We start from the raw sequence: 20,870 nt of genomic DNA, 5'->3' as shown, positions 1-20,870 counted from the left end.
CCGTGTGGTGCAGTGGTAACGCTTGCGCTCTCTAAATAGGCTTACTGGGGTTCGATTCCCTCTCACAACAAGAACGCCACTTTTTTTTCCTTTTTCTGAAGGAGTGAACAAAATAATTAAATATCTAATATGCTTTTTTCTTTATTAACTGACAGTCTATTTTCCAAACTTTATTCCTTTCACTGCCGTCAGCTAACCTGTTTGTAAATGCATTATTTTGGTCAGATAAATGATTTTCTAGTCCGCGTTTTATGCTTTATTTACGCTCTCCATAATTAGTAAAGTTTATATGCTAAGATTAGCCACATTTAGGATAACTTAGAACGCGGCTTTGTTGAACAATAGCTAACTCTGTTTAATTATCCGACCCATAATTTTTTTGTAGGAAATGATAGACCAATCGTGCCATCTTTGTGTTTTCAAAACAAACTAGTTTTCTGAAGTCTGTGAATAAGAGTCCTCCTCTTTCCTCTAAATTTCGTATTAATGCGAGCGGCCATCTGATTCCATTGCTAACTAAAAAATGGCGAGTCAAACTTTCCAGTGAGAGTGTGAGACATATTCAACTGTTGTTTCTGTGAGACGGTAGAGTAGCTAGTGATACTTTGATCGTTGTGTCCTGACAGTTGCATAATAATATCAGTTGGCAGCAAGTCGTTGTTTCCAGATCTTACATTATTTACTGCCAAAGTAAAACGGTGCATCGTCGGTTTTCATTTCCGCGGGTCGCTTTTCTGCGTAGACTTTGTAGGCCTTTACTGGACATTCTGGTTACTCGGCACACCAAACATTTTCGGTGCAATGGCTTTTACATTCCGTGGATCGTTTCCTAAACGAGTGTTGGTTTCTCTTTCATCGAATTCGAGGTACTCCTGCCCTGTGGAAGTTTTGACAAAATTTTACGTCTCACCTTGAACACATTTCTCTGTGTTCCTTGCATTCTAGTAACCCAAAATGGATTATGTTGTTGAACCATACCGTGTTTAAAAGCGCTTCTGCCGTGAAACTTCCCAAGAGATCCTTTTCAAACAGAACTTGAACATCTTCTTCACTTAAAGCAGCAGAAGCATTCGGCTTGTTGCCCATGCCTTTCCGTTTTAGATCCCTTTGCTTTGACTGGTGCGCTTTCCGAGTTTCCTCGAACTAGATGTCTTTCAAGACAAAGTCCATAGTTTATTTTTCTTCGAATGGTTGCTCAAAGCTAGCGAAGAATGCCCTTAAGAAATTAGGCTCGTATTCCTAGTTGTCTTCTTTTTTGCGAACCGTTATAAGGAACTCACTGAGAAACTTGTTCAGCGCTTCAGGTGTCATTAGTTCATTTGCCTCGTCTCGCCTTTCAAAACAAGAAATTCATGGAACAGAGCAACATATTATTGTCTTTTTCTTGGTGTTTTCATTTTCCTGTCCGTTTATGAACTTTTCTACTGTTAAATCTAGGCTCTGAAAACGGTTAGTCTGATTTGAAGCCATCATTCTTAAAAAATGCGTCGTTGTTAGTGTGATAGTGGCTTTAAAAGGGTCTTAGTAATATATATCACATCCAACAAACTTTGTGGCCACATGCAATGCACGTATGTAGCGATGAATGAAATTACGAATAACGGCGCCACCGTCACTCCGCCGATGAATTTTTCATACGATTGTATTTTTGAGCGTAGCGCTGATGGGTATTATTGTACGTTATTGTTCATCTAATTGTAAATTTATTCCGATTTCTTCGAGAAGTTGACATCCTCCAGGTGTAGCGTGAGATTTTTAAGGTGAACGCACAAGAAGATAACACCGAGCGCCGAAGGCCGTCCAAAGTAATGAATCTAGGGGCATGCTCTTACAGAAGATTTTGCATCGAAAATGTTATTTCCTGCATTTTTCATTTCAACACTGAGTGATAAAGAAAACAATAGGTCGCTTAGGGCGAAGAGTCAACTTTCGGCGGATGGGATTGAGAATTTTCCCTTCTAAATGCTGTTTTATGGCATCAACAAGCTTAAAGAAGCTTCAAAGTGCTCAATTCAGGCGTCAACCATAAGTTGTATACGTAAATTTCATATATATTCGAGTCCGCTCTCTGTGCAGTGTTGCGTGTAATTTTCGAAAATGAGCCCGCTCTGCTAAAAAAATTAAACCGAAATCACAATATATTTTTTGAATTTACTTACTCCTCTCTCTTATTTTAGTTATTCTGAATAAAAATGTCATCGGGAACAAGTTGGACTTTTAAGCAGAGGCGAGATTGAAAGTTGCACGTTTACGGTCATGGCAGCAGAGGGAAATAGGTGTTTAGCGAAAAAATAATTTTTAGTGTCAAAAACCACTGAAAAATAAAAAAAAAAGATTACGCGACTTGTTCTTATAAATGATCGATCTAAATATGCGAAGCGAAAAAGTTCTTCAAACAAGAATTTTGTGAAAAAACGATCCATTTATGGTGGTTAATACCATCAAAACAATAGGCCTTCGAGCGCAGAACCGATTTTCGCACGGGAAAATTTTATTTTTCATTATTTCGGGAAATCAAGGTTGCTTCGTATACTTTTAGACTAAGACCGATTCACGGGAATAGTTTGAAAGAGATCAATTTTTTTGAGCCGAAATGCACCGGTCCGCTTCTAGAGAGACTGCGACTTAAAGCAACAGAAACCTTATCGGCATATTCTACTGGGAGATGTGGCAGTGCATTGAGGTTGCCCTGCTCTGAACATTGTAGCAAATAATCTCTGACAGATGTTGATTTAAAAACTAACAAATTGTTCTAACTCGACACATGTACAGTACTACAAGCTTCTGAACCCACGGTATTTTTCAAGAATATTAAAACACCTAAAACTGAGTAAATTGAATAGCGCGTTCAACCACTTTCTTTTTTTTGTTTTTCCTACGAAATTTACCATTCAAACCAAAGAGGAAGAATTGACACAAAAATGAGAAAGCAAAGGAAGCCCAGGCATTGAAAAATTTCTCTTAACCAGCCTCGTTTCCATGTTCTTGAGAGTCTCCAAATGGCCTTGAGCCGTAATTCTCTACAAAAATAGATTTCAATCCTAAAATATCTCTTTCATGATCAAAACCCCTAGCCAAGTTTACATGCAAAATTTGAGCCAAATCAGTGGGCCCGTCTGTGCGCAGCTTTTCGATCTGGCTTCTTTTTTATAGACTATCGCTTTTGATAAGGTCGAACCAACACTTGAAAGAGGAAATTTTATCAAATCGCTCGGTTCAGGAAAAATAGTTCGCTACATACATCACAGGGAACTTGTGATTGAAATTTGCGAATTCAATTAAAAAAAGGGCAAAATTATGAAAATCGTCTAAGCTATTTCAAATGCTCTTTGCATAAAATATAATAATTGGTTGTGTTCTCCCCTTAGTTTACAACGGTGAGGAAAAGCCCATTTAAGAAACTCAAATTTCACGTTGTTTCCCATGCCGACATTGGCCGAACGTTACTACAACAATGAAGGGAAAAAAAAGGATTTTAGCCTTTTTTTTTTCTTTTTGCCGCAAATATTCTATCGAAAGCCTCGGAACGGATCTGGTTTGTAAATTTTTCGGTGCTTAAACTTGGCAGCTCAATTTAAAGAAAATTAAGAGCTAATGTCAACGTGCATCAGACAAACAGCGGCAAGTCACCCAAAATTTGCTTTCACTCCTATTTTCATGTTTGGTAGCCCAATATGTCCTAATAATTGTGGTGTAGTTTTTTTGTGAAAATATATTTTAGTTTTCGAGAAATAATTTTTTTAGCTTGACCGCTCAAATATGCAAATTTTCACCATGAATATTGCCCGAGTTGTGTGACCTCATGTAACGAATTTCCTCGACCTTCAGTATTTCTGTCAACATAAACTTCTGTTTTATCAACTAAACTTAATTCCTTGTCATTACTGAAGCTGGCAAAGAAATATTTAGGTTTTGGTGAATACTTTTGTCCGACATACTTTTCCTATGTCGAAAAGTAGCATCAAAACAAAGACAGTTTTAACAATAACCGATATGACACAATCTACTGAGCTTCCACATTTAAAAAATAAAAGCATGGTTATAAATTTACTGTAAAATATTTCCTTGTGTATTTGTGTTGTTCCATCTTGAGACAAACTCAAAGTCCAGCAAAATGTACTTGCTAGCGACTATGAAATATACATGGTGTTCATACATCTACTCCATCTCATTATATTAGTTGTATGACAAGTGTGACACATATATATAAATTCAAAGATGAAACAACCCCCGAAATATCAAAAGATGGTTTTTTTTCCTATTTGCATGATATTTAGAAAAACCTTCCAGGAATTATTGTATTCAGAAAACTAAAATGTCCAGATCCATCTATGATTCCTTTGCCGGCGGAAGTCAAAGAATGTTTACAAAAGCTAATCTGATTGACAAGCTATATGCTGATTTAGCTAGTTTATCTGTTGTATAAGTGTCTCATCTTACATGATAATATAGAGATTTGCTGTTCATTTAAGTCGTTCGCTGGTGGAACTTGTGGGTTTAGTTATCGAGAAGACCGAAGTTGCATATCCCTAGTCGTTCCCTTGTGTAGTTGTCAAAAAGACATTTCAAGTCACTTGCGGAGTTGCAAGTTTTCAATTATTTTGTCGGGTGCCGGCATCTTCGAGACGCCAAAAGATATCGATGATTTTATAATTTGCCCCACTCAGATCAAATCTCGGTGTTGGGTGGAGTCGTGATTCCAATAGTAGAGGTAGAGTGTCTAAAGAAGAGTGCGGCCGTAATAAAGGTAGGGTTAAGTCGGTTCCGAAAGCCGATAGGGGGATTAGCAAGCGTGTATCACAGATGGTACTCAAGATGTCTGAAAATTTCATACAACCTGGCTCCGGTATGTAGGCTATACTTACCACCTTATGCAAAATTACGCGTCCCGTCAGACTTATGTTTCGATCTGGAATTGGTCAGTAGGCTACCAAATATCCAGACAGAGGCAGAGTTTTATATAGTAATGTGTGAGCACTTTGTTGGCTTCCCGTCGTATAGCGGGACGGGTAATTATGCACTCGGTGATAAAGGGACCCAGCCCTTCTATACTAGCTACTAAATGCTGACAAAACTTTTTTCTCTTCACCAAAAACTCACTTCAAAATTTGTCTCAAGTGTGCTGCACGTATCAGCACACTTATCAGTCGGGATAACAACATCTTCAGCAGCAGCCAAATAGGTAGGAAGCTCAGCTTTGAGACCGTCGGTGATAGCATCACTATCCAGGAAAGGGAATGCTCTCAGGGACTCTACTAATGCATTTGTGGGCTTAAGCCACTGGATCCTAACGGGGCAGAATAGTCTGGCAGCCTTGAATGCTACCACTACATTATAAAGATCGACATTAAATTTTCTCAGAAACCACTTAATTGCCAGCTCAACACAAACCTTCGCACTCCGTTCGAGTGCTGTTACGTTCTGATCTAGGTCTTCCTCCGCATCTATAGTTGCAATTGCACGGACGTTAGGGAAACGAGGAGCTTGATAAAGTTGGGAAACGGCGCTTAGTTTCACTTAACAAGCAAAAGCAAAAGGACCATCACCCTCCAAAAAATGCGTGGCTTTCACAAAATGTTCGCCAACATCAAAAGTAGAGGCAAGCTCGAGCTTCAAGCTCAATAGTCACTGAAAAGGTTGTGGTTATCCATCGTGGTGAATAACAATAGAAGCTAAGTTTTTGTCACGATGTAGTCACGTGTGGTGTAGATTGAGACGTTTCGACTCCATACTGCTAGTCTTCTTTAGGCGATGAGGTCGACTGGTCATGCGTGATCTTATAAAGCATGGTGCTCTGCTGTGATTAGTTGTTTTTCAACAGCTCTAATAGGTGCATTTCGATCCTTGCTGTTCACTCAGTGATTTGCTCCCTCGGCGGTCCTCTGTCGCACGGCTCTCCTGTTGCTGTGTTTTTTGATCGTGGGCATCCACGCTTCTGAAATTTCTATTCCACTATCCCTGTTGATGTTGTTAGGGTGAAGTCTTATATGAATTGCCTCTATGACCCTGCGGGTGTAGTAATAAGGGTCACGATCAATAAACTGTACTTCGTTCCAGAGTGGCTTGTGTCCGGTGTTGTGGGCATGCTCTGAAACGGCGGAGGTCTCGGTACGGGCGAGTCGAATGTCTCTTGTTTCTGCAAGAAAGAAAAAGGATAACCATTAGAAACCAGAACAGATGACAGATGTTTTTTCTCCTCGGAGATGATGGAGGGTTTTGTTACGAGACGTTTGGCACGCTCGTAAAGGCACTTAACAATACCGGGCTTTACTGATTGAGGGTGGCCTTAATCATGCGCTAAGTATTGATCGGTGTGCGTGGGCTTCCTGTATACGCTGGTGGTGAGGCGGCCGTCAGGTTCTCTTAAAATTGCGGTGTCTAGGAAGGCGATTTTGTTGTCTTTTTCTGTCTCCATGGTGAAGCGGATGGAAGGCTGCTGGCTGTTTAGATGCTGTAAGAAGTCATCTACGTCTTCGCGATCCAGGATGGTAAAGGTATTGTCCACCAGATCCTAGGCTCGTAGGATGATGTATTTATCGCTTGTTCTTCGAAACTCTCCATGTACAGGTTAGCAATAACAGCGGAAACTGGACTCCCCATGGTAGCGCCGTTTTGTTGCTCGTAAATCGATCTGTTATACTAGAAGAAAAAGTGTGAAAAAATGCTTTTTAACCACATAATGCCAAAAAAATTGCTAGTATAATCGGGAAGGGCCTACCCTAAGGTACCTTTACTTAATTCCAAAATGAGTTTCGTTCCGGAAAGAAATGAATTTCATACCGCGGTTACATTCAAGATAATTTAGCCTGTTAAAAACAAGTATTTATGTCCTTTTCTGTTTTTTTCTATGCTTCCCTCGCTCCAAGAGGATTCATACAGATATGACTCTGGTATCATGTGACAACCGGGATGAACTCCTTCTTCAAAAAAACTCATTCCGATATCATGTAAAAGGCCCCCTAAAAGATTTCATCCCTGGAGCATCACGCTTTGCTTTCCTGTCAGAATACTATAAATTTCAATAGCGTTGAAGCAACAACCCGCTTTTAACTGCTTCGCAGGCACTGAAACTACAATTAGTGGCCTCAAAAAGCACATATTCTAATATTTTCTATGCAACATACACAAAAATCTTTATACAGGGTAAATATTCATTCGTGTCGGTAACAATTATTGAGTGACTAGCCTATGATATAAATGGGGAAGGGAAAAACACAACGCAAAATGAAGGCTCCTGGCAAACAGCAATACCCAGGCATATTATAATAATCGAAACAGCTAATAAAATCATAAATAAACAAGTAAGAGTGTTATGTTAGATTTGTTTACAAATTGTAGAGATTTATGCCAGTAAACGGTGGCGATAGGTAAGCACACCATGTATATTTCATAGTCGCTAGCAAGTAAATTTTGCCAGACTTTGAGTTCGTGTCAAGATAGAACAACACAAATACACAAGGAAATTTTTACAGTTACTTTATAACCATCCTTTTTTCTGTTGTAATCTGGAAGCTCAGTTGATTCTGTTATATCGGTCATTGTTAAAACTGTCTTTGTTTTGATGCTACTTTTCGACAAAGGAAAAGTATGTCGGACAAAAGTATTCACCAAAAACTAAATCTTTCTCGCATACACAGCCTGCATTTCTTCTCCTGATAGAGACGCGATGGGCGAACTTAGATCGTCCTTCTCCGCTGAGTTTTTCTGTTGTTCCCCGAAATTTGGATGCAGGGAGTCGATTCTTTGGTCCAGCGTCTTTTTAAGCTTTTTCTCGGACGAAAAGTCGATATCCCGCACCTTCGAGTACGGCACTTCTCTAACATACGTTGGCAGAATCCACGTGCACTTAGTTTGAGTACATGCGAGTTTCCCTTGGATTCTTGTCACTGCTTCGATATAGAAAAGGACACTTGCTACGTGCGAGCAGGATTCAGCAAGGCCTGCCTTGCAGCCTAAGCAATGAGCTGAAAGAATGGTACCATCACTTTCTGCGATGATCCAAATTTCTATCAGAGGATCGTTCATCCGTTGCGAATGTTTCACCTTCGCCACAACAACAATCTTGTTGAGAATCTCTGCTCCTTGAACCGAGTTTACGAAGCCAGACACCACTTGCTTGTACGCTTCAAGACTTTTGAAAGCTTTAAACTGCTTATTTGTATAATAACTTGTCTCGAGAACTAAATAGGAAAGAAGGTCCGAGACTTCAATCGGGGGCAAACATTCTGAGTGGAACTGCTCCTTTGGAATGGCTGCTGGATCGACACCGACCACAGAAATTTTCTTTAAATATCGCTCTCGAACATGGCTTTCTAGGCCCTCCGCATAGCTCGAAAGCACGGGTATCCTGAGAAGAATATTCTCTTGCGATTCTGGATTTTTTTCGCTTGAAGTATCCATAGAACAAAGTATTTGAAAGAGGGCACTATAGAGATGGCACTATATTTGGATGAAATTTCACACCTGAGATGAGCACCAACATGGCGGACGATTAATTTGCATAAATGTATGACGTCAGCTGCAAACCAGCAATATCGCTTTTGATAAGGCCGAACCAACACTTGAACAAGGATATTTTATCAAATCGCTCGGTTCAGGAAAAATCGTTCGCCACATACATCACAGGGAACTTCTGATTGAACTTTTCGAATTCAATCACAAAAAGGGCAAAATCACGAAAATTGTCTAAGCTATTTCAAATGCTCTTTGCATAAGCTATTGCTTGTGTTTTCACCTTATTTTATAATGGTAAGGAAAAGCCCATTTAAGAAACTCGAATATCATATTGTTTCCCATGCCGACATTGAAATCTTTCCTGTGGAAAATAATAGATTGACGAACGTGTTACTTCCGGATGGATGTCTTAAAAGACATTTGCGCCTGATAAGCGAGACTAATTAATGGAGTTGACAGATTTACCCGAAAATATAAATACGTTGCTGTACTATGAGCAACATGGGCTCTTACCAAAAATATTTCTTTTCACTTGAAGATATTGATGATAATGATAATACGTTTATATCAGTAATGCGGCTGAAGACTAACTATCGTCATTTGTCGACAGGTACTTGGACAACAACCAGTTGGAGAATTTGCCAAAAGACATATTTATGAACAATATCGACCTAGGAAGGCTGTAAGTCAACAGTGAAGGCTATTCTTTCTAATTTTAATCATGCAGGCAATGTACAGGGACGATGAGCAGGGACAAAGAAAGACTTACAGGGATAATTGTGACAGTTACAACATTGCAATGATCAGACATATTCACCAAAGTCACAAAGTGTATCATTGTTTTAAAAAATATCAGTAGCTAAGGCCAGGCTTTTTAGTCATCAATCAGACAAAACTTATGATGTATCCACTCAGGCCATTAGTTCTAAGACTAATTAGCCTCCGAGCATTAGGGTGGAAGGAAGGGGTGGGGAGGAAGGTTGGGTAGCCACTGGAGGGTTACATCTTGCATGCTAGGAAAAGGGAGTTCGTCCGCTCGCGCTTGATTCTAAATCTTGGATAAGTTCGTTACAGAAAATAAACAAGTAACGTGAATAGGCAATAATTTTTTGGATACTTTCTAAATTAACTAACTTTCTATGCAAAGCCTTAATTGTGTCTAACGTTTGCATAACCTTCTTGGATTCTCCCAGCTTCCCTTCGTGTTTAGATGAGAATATATAAACACAGAAAAAGCTCTCTGCCGTTCAAATATAGAATTGACGGAATCCACGAGATTTGGTCCGAACGTTGTTAGAACAATGAAGGAAAAAAAAACGATAGTGGCCTTTTTTTTTCTTTTTCGCCGCAAATATTCTATCGACAGCCTAGGAACGCATCTGGTTTGCAAATGTTTCGGTGCTTAAACTCGGCAGCTCAATTTAAAGAAAATTAAGAGCTAATGTCAACGTGCATCAGACAAACAGCGGCAAGTCACCCATTAATTGGTAACCCAATATGTCCTAATGATTGTGGTGTAGGTTTTTTGTGGAAATATGTTTTAGTTTTCGCGAAATAATTTTTTTAGTTTTACCGCTCAAATACGCAAATTTTCACCATGAATATTACCCGAGTTGTGTGACCTCATGTAGCAAATTTACTTGACCTTCGGTATTTCTGTCAACATAATCCTTTGTTTTATCATCCAAACTTAATCCTCTGTCATTACTGAAGCTGGCAAAGAATTAATTAGGTTTTGGTGAATATTTTTGTCTGACATACTTTTCCCATGTTGAAAAGTAGCATCAAAACAAAGTAAGTTTTAACAATGACCGATATGACAGAATCTACTGAGTTTCCAGATTTAAAACACAAAAGCATGGTTATAAAGTTACTGTAAAAACTGAAGGAGTGAACAAAATCATTAAATATCTAATATACTTTTTTATTAACTGACAGTCTATTTACCAAACTTTATTCCTTTTATTTCTATTTCTTTGACTGTCGTCACCTAACCTGTTTGTTAATGCATTATTCTGGGCAGATAGATGATTTTCTAGTCTGCGTTTTATGCCTCTTTAGGCTCCCATAATTAGTAACGTTTATATGCTAAGATTCGCCACATTTAAAATAACTTAGAAGGCAGTTTTGTTGAACAATGGCTAACTCTGTTCAATTAACTGACCCATAATTTTGTGTGTGAAATGATAGACTAATTGTGCCATCTTTGTGTTTTCAAAACAAGTTTTCTCAAGTCTGTGAATAAGAGTCCTTCTCTTTCCTCTACATTTTGTATTAATGCGAGCGGCTATCTGATTCCATTGCTCACTAAAAAATGGCGAGTCAAACTTTCTTTGTAAAACGGGCACAAGAAAACCTAATTTTCCGCTGTCCAACCGGTGGAAACCTTTAGTTCTCGACGTGTTGCACCTTACCATCTCGTAAGAATGAGTAATTGCATTTTGAAACTTGATAATGAACGAGTACGAAGCGTTTGCTTGTTCCTTTGCGCTTGTTAACATATTGTAGTGTATATGACCTAACTATGGAAACCAAAAGCAAGTGAATACACGCACAGGGTCCAGAGGAGTTTGAAAATTTAAGTTCGCTGAGTTTGCGAGCTAAAAAAGACTCGTTAGTACCTTCGACCATGTTAATTTTAATTATCCTCAAGTTAAATTTGCGTTGCGCAAGGTATATACCGCAGTGCCAAAGACGAAGAGCTCGTAAGATGCCAAGATTAGCGTACAATTGTAGGTTGTTTCACGGCTGGTGAGCGCGTACGATTTTTATTCACAACGAGTGAATAAAATTCGCACAAGTGAACCAACCGTGAAATAACTTATTTATCATATACGTTCCTGGATTTATAAGCGAACAGAACTCAAAGATAAACATATCTTTATTTTCTTTCAAAAGAAAACAACGCGCGGTCAAACCCTCACAGTTCGAGAGTTCCACTGAAATGGCTTCCTTGTAAAATACTTTACATTTAAATTATCGCGCAAAAATGCCGTTAAAAGGCAGAGCTAGTAAGAATGAAATAAGACATCCTGAAAATATATCGAAAAACCTGAGACTTCATTTTTTGTTGCTTATGAGGACCCGCATGCTTGAATTGACAAACACCAGTAAGAATCCGAATCAAGAGGTTTGATTCTTTTGTAAGTTTTGCTAGGGTTTTCCTCTCACACTGAAAGTGTGGGCGATTGATTTAAAGTGTTTATTGCCACACCTATATGTCCTCCGCTTAGAACAGCACCCGAAAAAAAGAGAAACGGGCTGCTGTGCTGCTTGCTTGCTTTGCTGAGAAAAAGTTGGACGAAATGTTGGATAAGTGAGTTCGTCAAACTCGTGCTTTCTTTTCTCCGGAATAGAAGAGCCAGACTGGGGAGTTATTTCTCTCGAACTCATTCCGGTGAGAGTGTGACTCATATTCAACTGTTGTTTCTGTGAGACGGTAGAGTACCGAGTGATACTTTGAACGTTTTTGTGTCCTGACAGTTGCATAATAGCAGTTGGCGGTACGTCGTTGTTGCCAGATTTTACATTGAGTACTGTCAAAGTAAACGGTGCATCGTTGGTTTCCATTTCCGCGGGTCGCTTTTCTGCGTAGACTTTGTAGGCTTTTACTGGACGTTTCTGGTTGTTCGGCACAGAAAACATTTTCGGTGCAATGGCTCTTACATTCCGTGGATCGTTTTTTGTACGAGTTTTGGTTTGTCTTTCATTGAATTCGAGGTACTCCTGCCCTGTGGAAGTTTTGAAAAAGTTTTACGTCTCCCCTTGAACACATTTGTCTGTGCTCCTTGCAGCCTAGTAACTTAAAATGGATTATGTTGTTGAGCCATACCGTGTTTAAAAGCGCTTCTGCCCTGGAACTTCCCATGAGAGATCCTTTTCAAACAGAACTTGAATATCTTCCTCACTTAAAGCAGCAGAAGCATTAGGCTTGTTGCCCATACCTTTCCGTTTTAGATCCCTTTGCTTTGACTGAGGCGCCTTCCGAGTTTGCTCGAACTGGACGTTTTTCATAAGGCAAAGTCCATACTATATTTTTCTTCGAATGGCGCTGAAAACTGGCGAAGAAAGTCCTTAGGGAATTAGGCTTGTATTCCTCGTTGTGTTCTTTTTGGCGAACCGTTATAAGGAACTCGCTGAGAAACTTGTTCAGCGCTTGAGGAGTCATTCGTCCATTCGTCTCGTCTTGCCTTTAAAAACAAGAAATTCATGGAAAAGAGCAACGTCGTGTTTTTTGTTTGGTTTTTTTTTTTTGGTGTTTTTCGTCATAAGGCAAAATCCATAGTTTTTTTTTTCTTCAAATGGCGCTAAAAGCTAGCGAAAAATGTCCTTAAGGAATTAGGCTCGTATTCCTAGTTGTCTTCTTTTCTGCGAACCGTTAGAAGGAACTAAAGTTGTTCAGCGCTTGAGGGGTCATTCGTTCATTTCCCTCGTCTTGCCTTTCAAAACAAGAAATTCATGAAACAGAGTAACATATTGTGTAGTCTTTTTCTTAGTGTTCTCATTTTCTGTCCGTCTATGAACTGTTCTACTGATAAATCTAGGCTCTGAAAACTGTTAATCTGATTTTAAGCCATCTTTCTCAAAAAAAAAAAGTGCGCCTAAGCTCTTAGAAATGTGCAATTTGTCGGTCAAGAGGAGTGGCGAGCAAGCGACACGGTTTTTTTTTCACTAGCGAAAATAATGATAATCGTATGACCAATCAGCTGGGGTCTCTAGCGCGAAGAAACTATTTTTGTCTCGATGAATTTTGGCGCGTAAATCTCGGTATGTATATAATAATGAATAATACGCGGCTACGCTCGGAAAGCTTCGTTTTGCGCCGGCCAACTAGTGGTTATTTATTTTAAAATTGCCGACTTGCATAGAGTGACAAACAGCGACCGAGTCGTTAGGGGGACATGGAGCCGGTAATCTGTTGCTAAAGGATTGATAGGGCTTATTAACTGCGTGAAGCGATAAGGATTTATATTTCACGCCCTAGGATTAACTTTTAAAACAGTAATTCATGTGTTCAAACTGAGCTCCTCTGGAGCTTGTGAAACACGTCGTGCTCACTGAATTCCTCTTGAAAATCCTGAGGGAAAGTGATTTGTCGTGAGTGTTTCCTATTTTACTACAATTTTCGAAAAGGACAGGAGATCTTCATTTTCGCTTGTATTCTGTTAGTAACATACTTGACAAACACAAGTGACAAATTAAGCTGGGTTGTAAAAGATAAGTTAGCGTGTTGAGGAAACAAAGGAACTTAACGTGTTAAAAAAAAAAAATTTAGCGAGTTCTACAAAGCTCTACCGCGCTGGCCAGATATGAAAAATTACTGCCAACACGCTTTCCAGAATCAATTGTTTTTATGTACATATCTGCACGGTAAGCGTGTTATGCTACTGGCGCGCGAGCGTGTTATAACGTGCCGTGTGCGTGCGTTCACCTTATTCCCTGAAATCCGTGGAGGGTCACAAATAATAATTCCGAGAATGATTTGTGATAAGAAACAAAACCAGGCAATGGGGAAAAAGGTTTTTCTCCGTGCTGATATCCATTATTTCGAGCGCTTAAATTAGGTTTGTTTCCATTGTGTCCTTTTTCCAAGCCTTTTGGGTGTAAAATATTTTTAATGTCTCTGAGGGGTGGCTGGAATATATAGGAAATGAGAAATGTGTACAACATTGAACCAGATAAATTGCTTTGCTTTTAGAGAGAGGATTCTTGCGTTCATAAATGCAAAGAAAGTTTTATGAACAGAAAAGTGTAAGATATGATGTAAAATGGAATATGAAAGTAGCCCCAAACAAAAATTTTATAACAAAAACTTTCTCTGAATCTCGTTGTGAATGACTTTGCATCGGCGATTTCTTTTCAATAAATTAAATTACCTGAACAAGCCATTTAAAACAAAAGAAAAAAAGGAAAAAATAATAATAGTAAATGTAACATGCAGTCGAGTTATTAAGAAAAAACAGAATATACTGAGTTTCAAGCTTTAAAAAGACAAAAGGATGGTTATAAAGTTACTGTAGTAATTTATAATAATAAACGGTGGCGACAAGTAGGCACACCATGTATATTTCATTCTCGCTAGCAAGTAAATTTTGCCGGACTTTGAGTTCGTCTCAGGATATAACAATACAAATACACAAGTAAACATTTACAGTAACTTTATAACTATCCTTTTGTCTTTTAAAAGCTAGAAGCTCACTAGATTCTGTTATGCTACTTTTCGACATAGGAAAAGTATGTCGGACAAATGTATTCACAAAAAAAAAAAATATTCCTTTGCCAGCTTCAGCAATGACAGGGGATTAAGTTTAGATGATAAAACAAAGGATTATGTTGACAGAAATACCGGAAGTCAAGTATATTCATGACACGAGGTCACACAACTCGGGTAATATTCACGGTGAAAATTTGCATATTTTAGCGATCGAACGGGAAAAGTCATTTCTTGAAAACTGAAATGTATTTTCACAAAAAACTGCACCACAATTGTTAGGACATATTGAGCTACAAAATATGAAAGTAGGAGTAAAACGGGTTCTAAGTTACTGACGCCCACTCTTGGTTGGATTGCGGGAAAATACTGACACACTTCGGTGTTTGATTCTTTGTGATGACTTTTTGCAAATACATTTTATCAGAAACCATGTTTCGTACTCAATTAAATGACGCTCATTTTATTGTACTTGCTTCCTTCGACTCACGAGAGGAAAAAACAGGTTAATCGATTTATTGTTATGCAGCGTGTAGTTGTGTTTTTTTAAAAACGGCGCGCGCACGAATATTTTTTTCTTGAAGGCACCCGCGAGTATATGCAAGAACAGTCTATTAGTTATAACGGGTGCTATTTTCTGGAATACAATTACATTCAAATATCGGCATAGAGCAAAAATGAACGATGGACTATAGATTCGAAACTGAGCAAGAGTCATGAACTAAGAGACTTATTTCAAAGCGACATCCGCCTCAACCTTTAATTTAAGTAATGACGATTTTATGTATTTTTAATGGTTGCAGTATTTAGTATTTAAGTAACTTGTAAGTTATTGCAAACCTAGTACTCAGATGCAAGACCATATAAGCACCAGCTTTAACTATTGTCGTGCTGAAATAAAGTGTATATATGTATATGTAAATTAGAGTCACAACCGCATTTTTTTATTTGGGACTTACATTGAATTTGGGGAAAATAAGTTTGATAATATCACAAGTTACTCCTCGGTTGCAAGGTCAGGTGACACGTTTAGACTATACCCGTGAAAAATATTTACGGATTGTGAAACGAGGCCGCAAAGACGATTGTTGATGAACAACTGTCAGAAGCTGAAACGAGCTTCTCCGCTTGCGGATGATATAAAGCCCGGTTACTGAGATAAGACAAAAAGAAATAGCAATCTTTTCTACCTTGCTGTGGAGTCAAGGCATTTCGTAGGAGCATGGGCTAAAAACAACGAGATAAATCAAGCAAATAAATAACGCTTAAATTATAAAGTGACAAATTATGAGCGTAAAAATTACCTTATTGGTACTAATTTTCGCGTCGCTTTAATTCCGCGATTTGCGAACTTAAAGCGACGCGAAAAAAAAAATCCCGCGAACTTTAATGTCGCGAAATTTAATATCCTCCTATATTCCTTGTTTTCACAATTTAACGAGGAAACATATGTCTATGTTCTGTCACGCGTGTCACGCGTCTAGCGTTACCACACAGTTCAGCATTGTAGCAAGGTATCATGGTATTGATTTTCCATGTGATTTAGGGATTGTCATTGTATTGTCGTGCTCGCTGGTGAAAACCCTTTCTCGTTTCACCGCGAAAATTTACTTCGAATAAATCTGGTTACACTGACTGATGAAGGATTTACGTCTCTTTTGTTACGATGAGCAAACTTATGGATTAGGGTCCAAAGGATCAGAACAGTCTACGTATTGTGTATAATGTGTAAAAGCTTTATGGCATGCCTACAGATGACGAATAACAGTTTAACAGTGACTGTCAAATTTCACTATCTGCGTTGCTTTGACCTCTTCGTCTGTATCGCTATCGTCATCTTCAGGTCCTTTCAGCACCTGTTTTGTACAGTCATCGAAATGGCCATCTATCCTGGGTTTTTTTTATAATTTGAAACGACAACCTGTTTTATAGTTTTTAAGTATTGCCTTGATCCTTTTGGATCCATCTCAGCTGTACCTTGTAAGGGAATTTCCAATACTCCTTGCACTAGTGGAGATCCTCTGTGATTCTTGCCGATGACTTTACCACAAACAATCACTCCTCTGAGTAGAAAAAAGCGTGTTGCTCTGGAAATTTCCCCGGGCAAGTGACCAACTGCAGAGTCGCCAAGACGGCCTCGAAGGTGCTTGGTCGCGGCAATAGCATAGCAATCGTAACAGTTGTTTCTCTCGTAGCAGCATTTCAATTGCTCTCCAACAATCGGTCTCCAAGCCTCTTTACAAACGTGAAACCCGCGGAGACCGCACTTAAACCAATACGTGATAGACCCACTGTAATCTCTGCTCGCCGTATCAAGATCTGGTGTGTTTTCTGTTCCCCTCAATGTGGATGTTCTGTTGCAGTCCATTGTATTGTGTCAGCTTAACGTAACACGTAGTATTTGTAAACTGAGATTGGAAACCAACAACAAACAAAACAAAATAGTCTCTCTGTTCCCTTTATCAGCGTTACAGCGCTGCGAAGACGCGCCATATTCTGGTTTAAGTTTCTTTGGTAAAATGTTCTTGTTTCGTTGCCGTTTGACGGCGCAAAAGAAAAACGTAACGGAGCGTCCAAACAATTATGATGCCAGATGAAGATCTGGAAATTGCTGTTCCGGCCTACTTTCCAGGCCAAGAAAGCACTTCCTTAGGCGATGTCGAATATTATGCGGTGGAATCATCCGTTGCGAGCTTGGTGAATCCTAACTCGACTGAAGGTTCCTCGGCTACTTCAGCAGCAAGAAAACGTGGAAAATACCAACACTGTTCGGCTGAAACATGCGCCAAGATTTGGAAATATGCCAGTGCGAATGGCAATTCGAAAGCCATCAATCATTTTAAGGAGGAACTCCCAACATTAAAGGAAAGCACTGTAAGAACTTTCAAGCGGGCTTATGAGAGGAGACTACGCGAGGAGAAGAAAAAAGGTAAAACAGACGCGACTGTCATTGCTATCCCGAGTGACACCCGAGGGCGACCACCAATACTCTGCGACCCGGACAGTTTCTTAATCTCTCTTCTTAGGAGCCTTAGAAGCAGAGGTGGAGTAGTTAATTCCTGTGTCGTGAAGGCAACAGCGCTGGTGCTTGTTGATAGTAATAAGACGCCATATTTAAGAAAATTTGAGCCTATGGTGACTTGGGTGAAGTCCATTTATAAGCGCTGCAATTTTACTCGCCTAGCTGGAACAACCACTCGTCCTCCAGTTCCCAGAGAATGTTTCAAGAATGTAAACTTACATTTCTCACTGACATTAAAAAGATGAGGTTTTAAATTCCCCAGAGGAATCGCGATTTCCCAGAATCCGAAACATTACTGTAATGAAGATGAAACTCTAACCTTGATAGATAAATTAATCGCCCCTATGTCGAGAGGATAAGAAAGGAGTTAAACTGGCGCCAACTCAGAAAGCTCTACTGATCTGGGATGTGTTTAGAGGCCAAAAAACCGCAAAGGTTTTGAAGAAACTGGTATCGCTAAATATTGCGATTGTGTCGGTGCCCGCCAACGTGACCCACTTCTTTCAGCCTCTGAATCTCACCGTCAATGGGGAGGCCAAGAGATTTAACAAGGACAAGTTAACGACATGGTACTTGGAAGAAGTAAAGCAGCAGATAAAATCGGGAGGCGACAGCACTAATATTGATGTAGATCTGCGACTAACAGTCCTAAAACCACTTAATACCGTCTGGTTGGTGGACCTTTACAACCACCTAAGTAGTCTTGTTGGTGTGGGACACATTGCGAAAGGATGGGAGAAAGCCGGGATCTCCGGCCTCTTAGATGGACAAACAGATCTCCCTCCAGAAGACTCCTTCACTGACATTGAGCTCGCCCTTGAAATTGATTAGAGGCCCAATAACTTTATGGCAGTGGTAAACAAGCTCTGGTCTAATTCACGGCTACAGTGTAAATATGTATTATACAGTAACAAAGAACGTTAAGCATAAGGATAATGTTTTTGACTATGCCTTTGGTATATTATGCGGTTTCTATAATTTGGTTTTGTTATGAGTTGATGATTTTCAGCAATAAGAAGTGTAAAATAATAATAAAATTATCGAAATAATTTCGCGAAAATTGATTTCGAAAGAAAATAATTTTGCACCCAAATCGCGAAAATAAAAACCCGTGAAACATGCCAACCCTTTTTTTCGCGAAATTAAGTGCCCGCGAAAATTAGTACCAATAAGGTACTTGAGTCTTTCCTTTCCTACAAGAAAAAAGGTATCTATGTTAAAAATAGAATACTTATAAATTAAATTAACTAATTGGACGCCAATGTGAGTAGATCATAATTGGAAAATGTTACGTGAACCGGAGACAAATCGGTACCCACACCTTTCCCTGTTCGTCGATATCTGATATATTATTGAGTTCGCTCTTTATGCAGTGTTGGTTTTAATTTTGGAAATGTACCAGTTGTGCTAAAAGTTCACCGAAATCACTATATAGTTTTGAATTTGCATATTCCTCTATCTTATTTTAGTTAGTCTGAATAAAAATGTCATCGGGAACAAGTTTGACTTTAAAGCAGAAGCGAGATTGAAAGTTGCATGTTGACGGTCACGGAAGCAGAGGCAAAACAGATGTCAAAAACCGTTGAAAATGAAAAACGTACGTGATTTGTTCCCATAAAGGATCGATCTAAATATGCGAAACAAAAAATATTCCTTGAAGAAGAATTTTGTGAACAGACGAGCACTGCAATTTTTGCCATTTATGATGGTCGGCACTGTCAAAAACAGGCCTTTGAACGCGGACGCGATTTCCGCCAGGGAAAAATTTATTTTTCAATATTTCGGAAAACCAAGGTGGTCTCAAATAATTTTAGACTTGGACCGATTCATGGGAATAGTTTGAGATCATTTTTTTGGACCGAAATGCACCTGTCTGCTCTTAGAGAGACTAAGTCTTAAATGTCCAGGAACCTTATCATACTGGGAGGTATGGGAGCGCACTGAAATTTCCCAGCTCTGAATTCACTGCAGCTCAATGTTGCTTTAGAAACTAACAAATTGTTCTAACTCGACATACATACAGTGCTACAAGCCTCTGAACTTAAAGTTTTTCAGGGATATTAAAACACCTAAAACTGAGTTAATTGAATAGCGTGTTCAACCACTCCCTTCTATAATAATAATAATCATTCATCATCCTAATCATAATCATAATCATTATCATAATCATAAAAATACAAAAATGTGAGAGCAAAGGCAGCCTACGCATTGAAAAGTTGCTCTCAAGCAGCCTCGTTTCCATGTTCTTGAGGGTTTCCAAATGGCCTTGAGCTGTTCTTTCCCACGCAAACAGAACTTAAAATATCAATTTCATGATTAAAAACCCTAGCCAAGTTTACAAGCAATATTTAACCCCCACAGTGGACCTGCCTATCCGCAGCTTTTCCATCTGGCTTCATTTTTACGGACTATCGCTATTAAGAAAGCCGAACCAACAATTAAAAAGGAAATTGGAATAAATCGATCAGTTCAGGAAAACTCGTTCGCTTCATATATCACAGAGAACTGGTGATTGACATTAGCGAATTCAATTACAAAGAGAGCTAACGTTGCGAAAAATGTCTAAGCTATTTCAAATGCTCTTTACGTAAACTATTGTTTGCGTTCTCCCCTTATTTCATAATAGTAAGGAACAAGCCACGTCAGAAACTCGAACATCATGATGTTTCCTATGACGCCATTGAAATCCTTTTTGTTGAAAAATAACAGATTGACGAATGGTTAACTTATGGATGGATGTCTTTAAAGACATCTACGCCCGAAAAGCGAAACTAAATAATGGTATTGACAGATTTACCTGAAAATATAAATACGTTGCTATATCAGCAACTTGGGTTCTTACCAAAAACATTTTTAGCCACTTAATCATGCAAGCAATATAAAGGAACGACGGGCAGGGACAACGAAAGACTAAAGGGATTACTGTAACAGTTACGACATTGCAACGATCAGATATTCGTTAAAGTCACAAAGTGTATCGTCGTTCATAAACAATATTATTAGCTAAGGCTAAGCTTTTTAGTCATCAATCAGAAAAACTCAATCCGGTTCATCGGTTATCAGCCTAAGTTTCTTTGGAGCATTAGGGTGTAAGGTTATGAGAAATTTTCAGAGGTTGAAACGACTAACTCTGCTAGGATAGGAACCTTGGTTACCTGGAAAAGACAAAAAAAATGGCGATTT

The 20,870-nt window shown here is 39.0% G+C and overlaps 1 protein-coding gene and 1 pseudogene across 1 annotated transcript; one reads left to right on the top strand and one right to left on the bottom strand.

The window, feature by feature from the left end:
- The window catches only part of LOC131768810 (uromodulin-like), a 233,972-nt pseudogene that overhangs the window by 121,096 nt on the left and 92,006 nt on the right, over positions 1-20,870 (top strand).
- Positions 7,615-8,400, bottom strand: LOC136281091 (uncharacterized). Its single transcript, XM_066167299.1, has one exon. The coding sequence runs from the start codon at positions 8,398-8,400 to the stop codon at positions 7,615-7,617; it is 786 nt and encodes a 261-aa protein (XP_066023396.1).

The sequence above is a fragment of the Pocillopora verrucosa genome, chromosome 5 (genome assembly GCF_036669915.1).
Source record: "Pocillopora verrucosa isolate sample1 chromosome 5, ASM3666991v2, whole genome shotgun sequence".
Taxonomy (NCBI): Eukaryota; Metazoa; Cnidaria; class Anthozoa; order Scleractinia; family Pocilloporidae; genus Pocillopora; species Pocillopora verrucosa.
Note: the sequence above shows the minus strand (reverse complement) of the source record. Positions and strands in the feature narration are given on the sequence as shown.

Bases quoted from the DNA above. Each gene is read 5' to 3' on its own strand.
- LOC136281091 (XM_066167299.1), bottom strand. From the start codon at position 8,400: ATGGATACTTCAAGCGAAAAAAATCCAGAATCGCAAGAGAATATTCTT.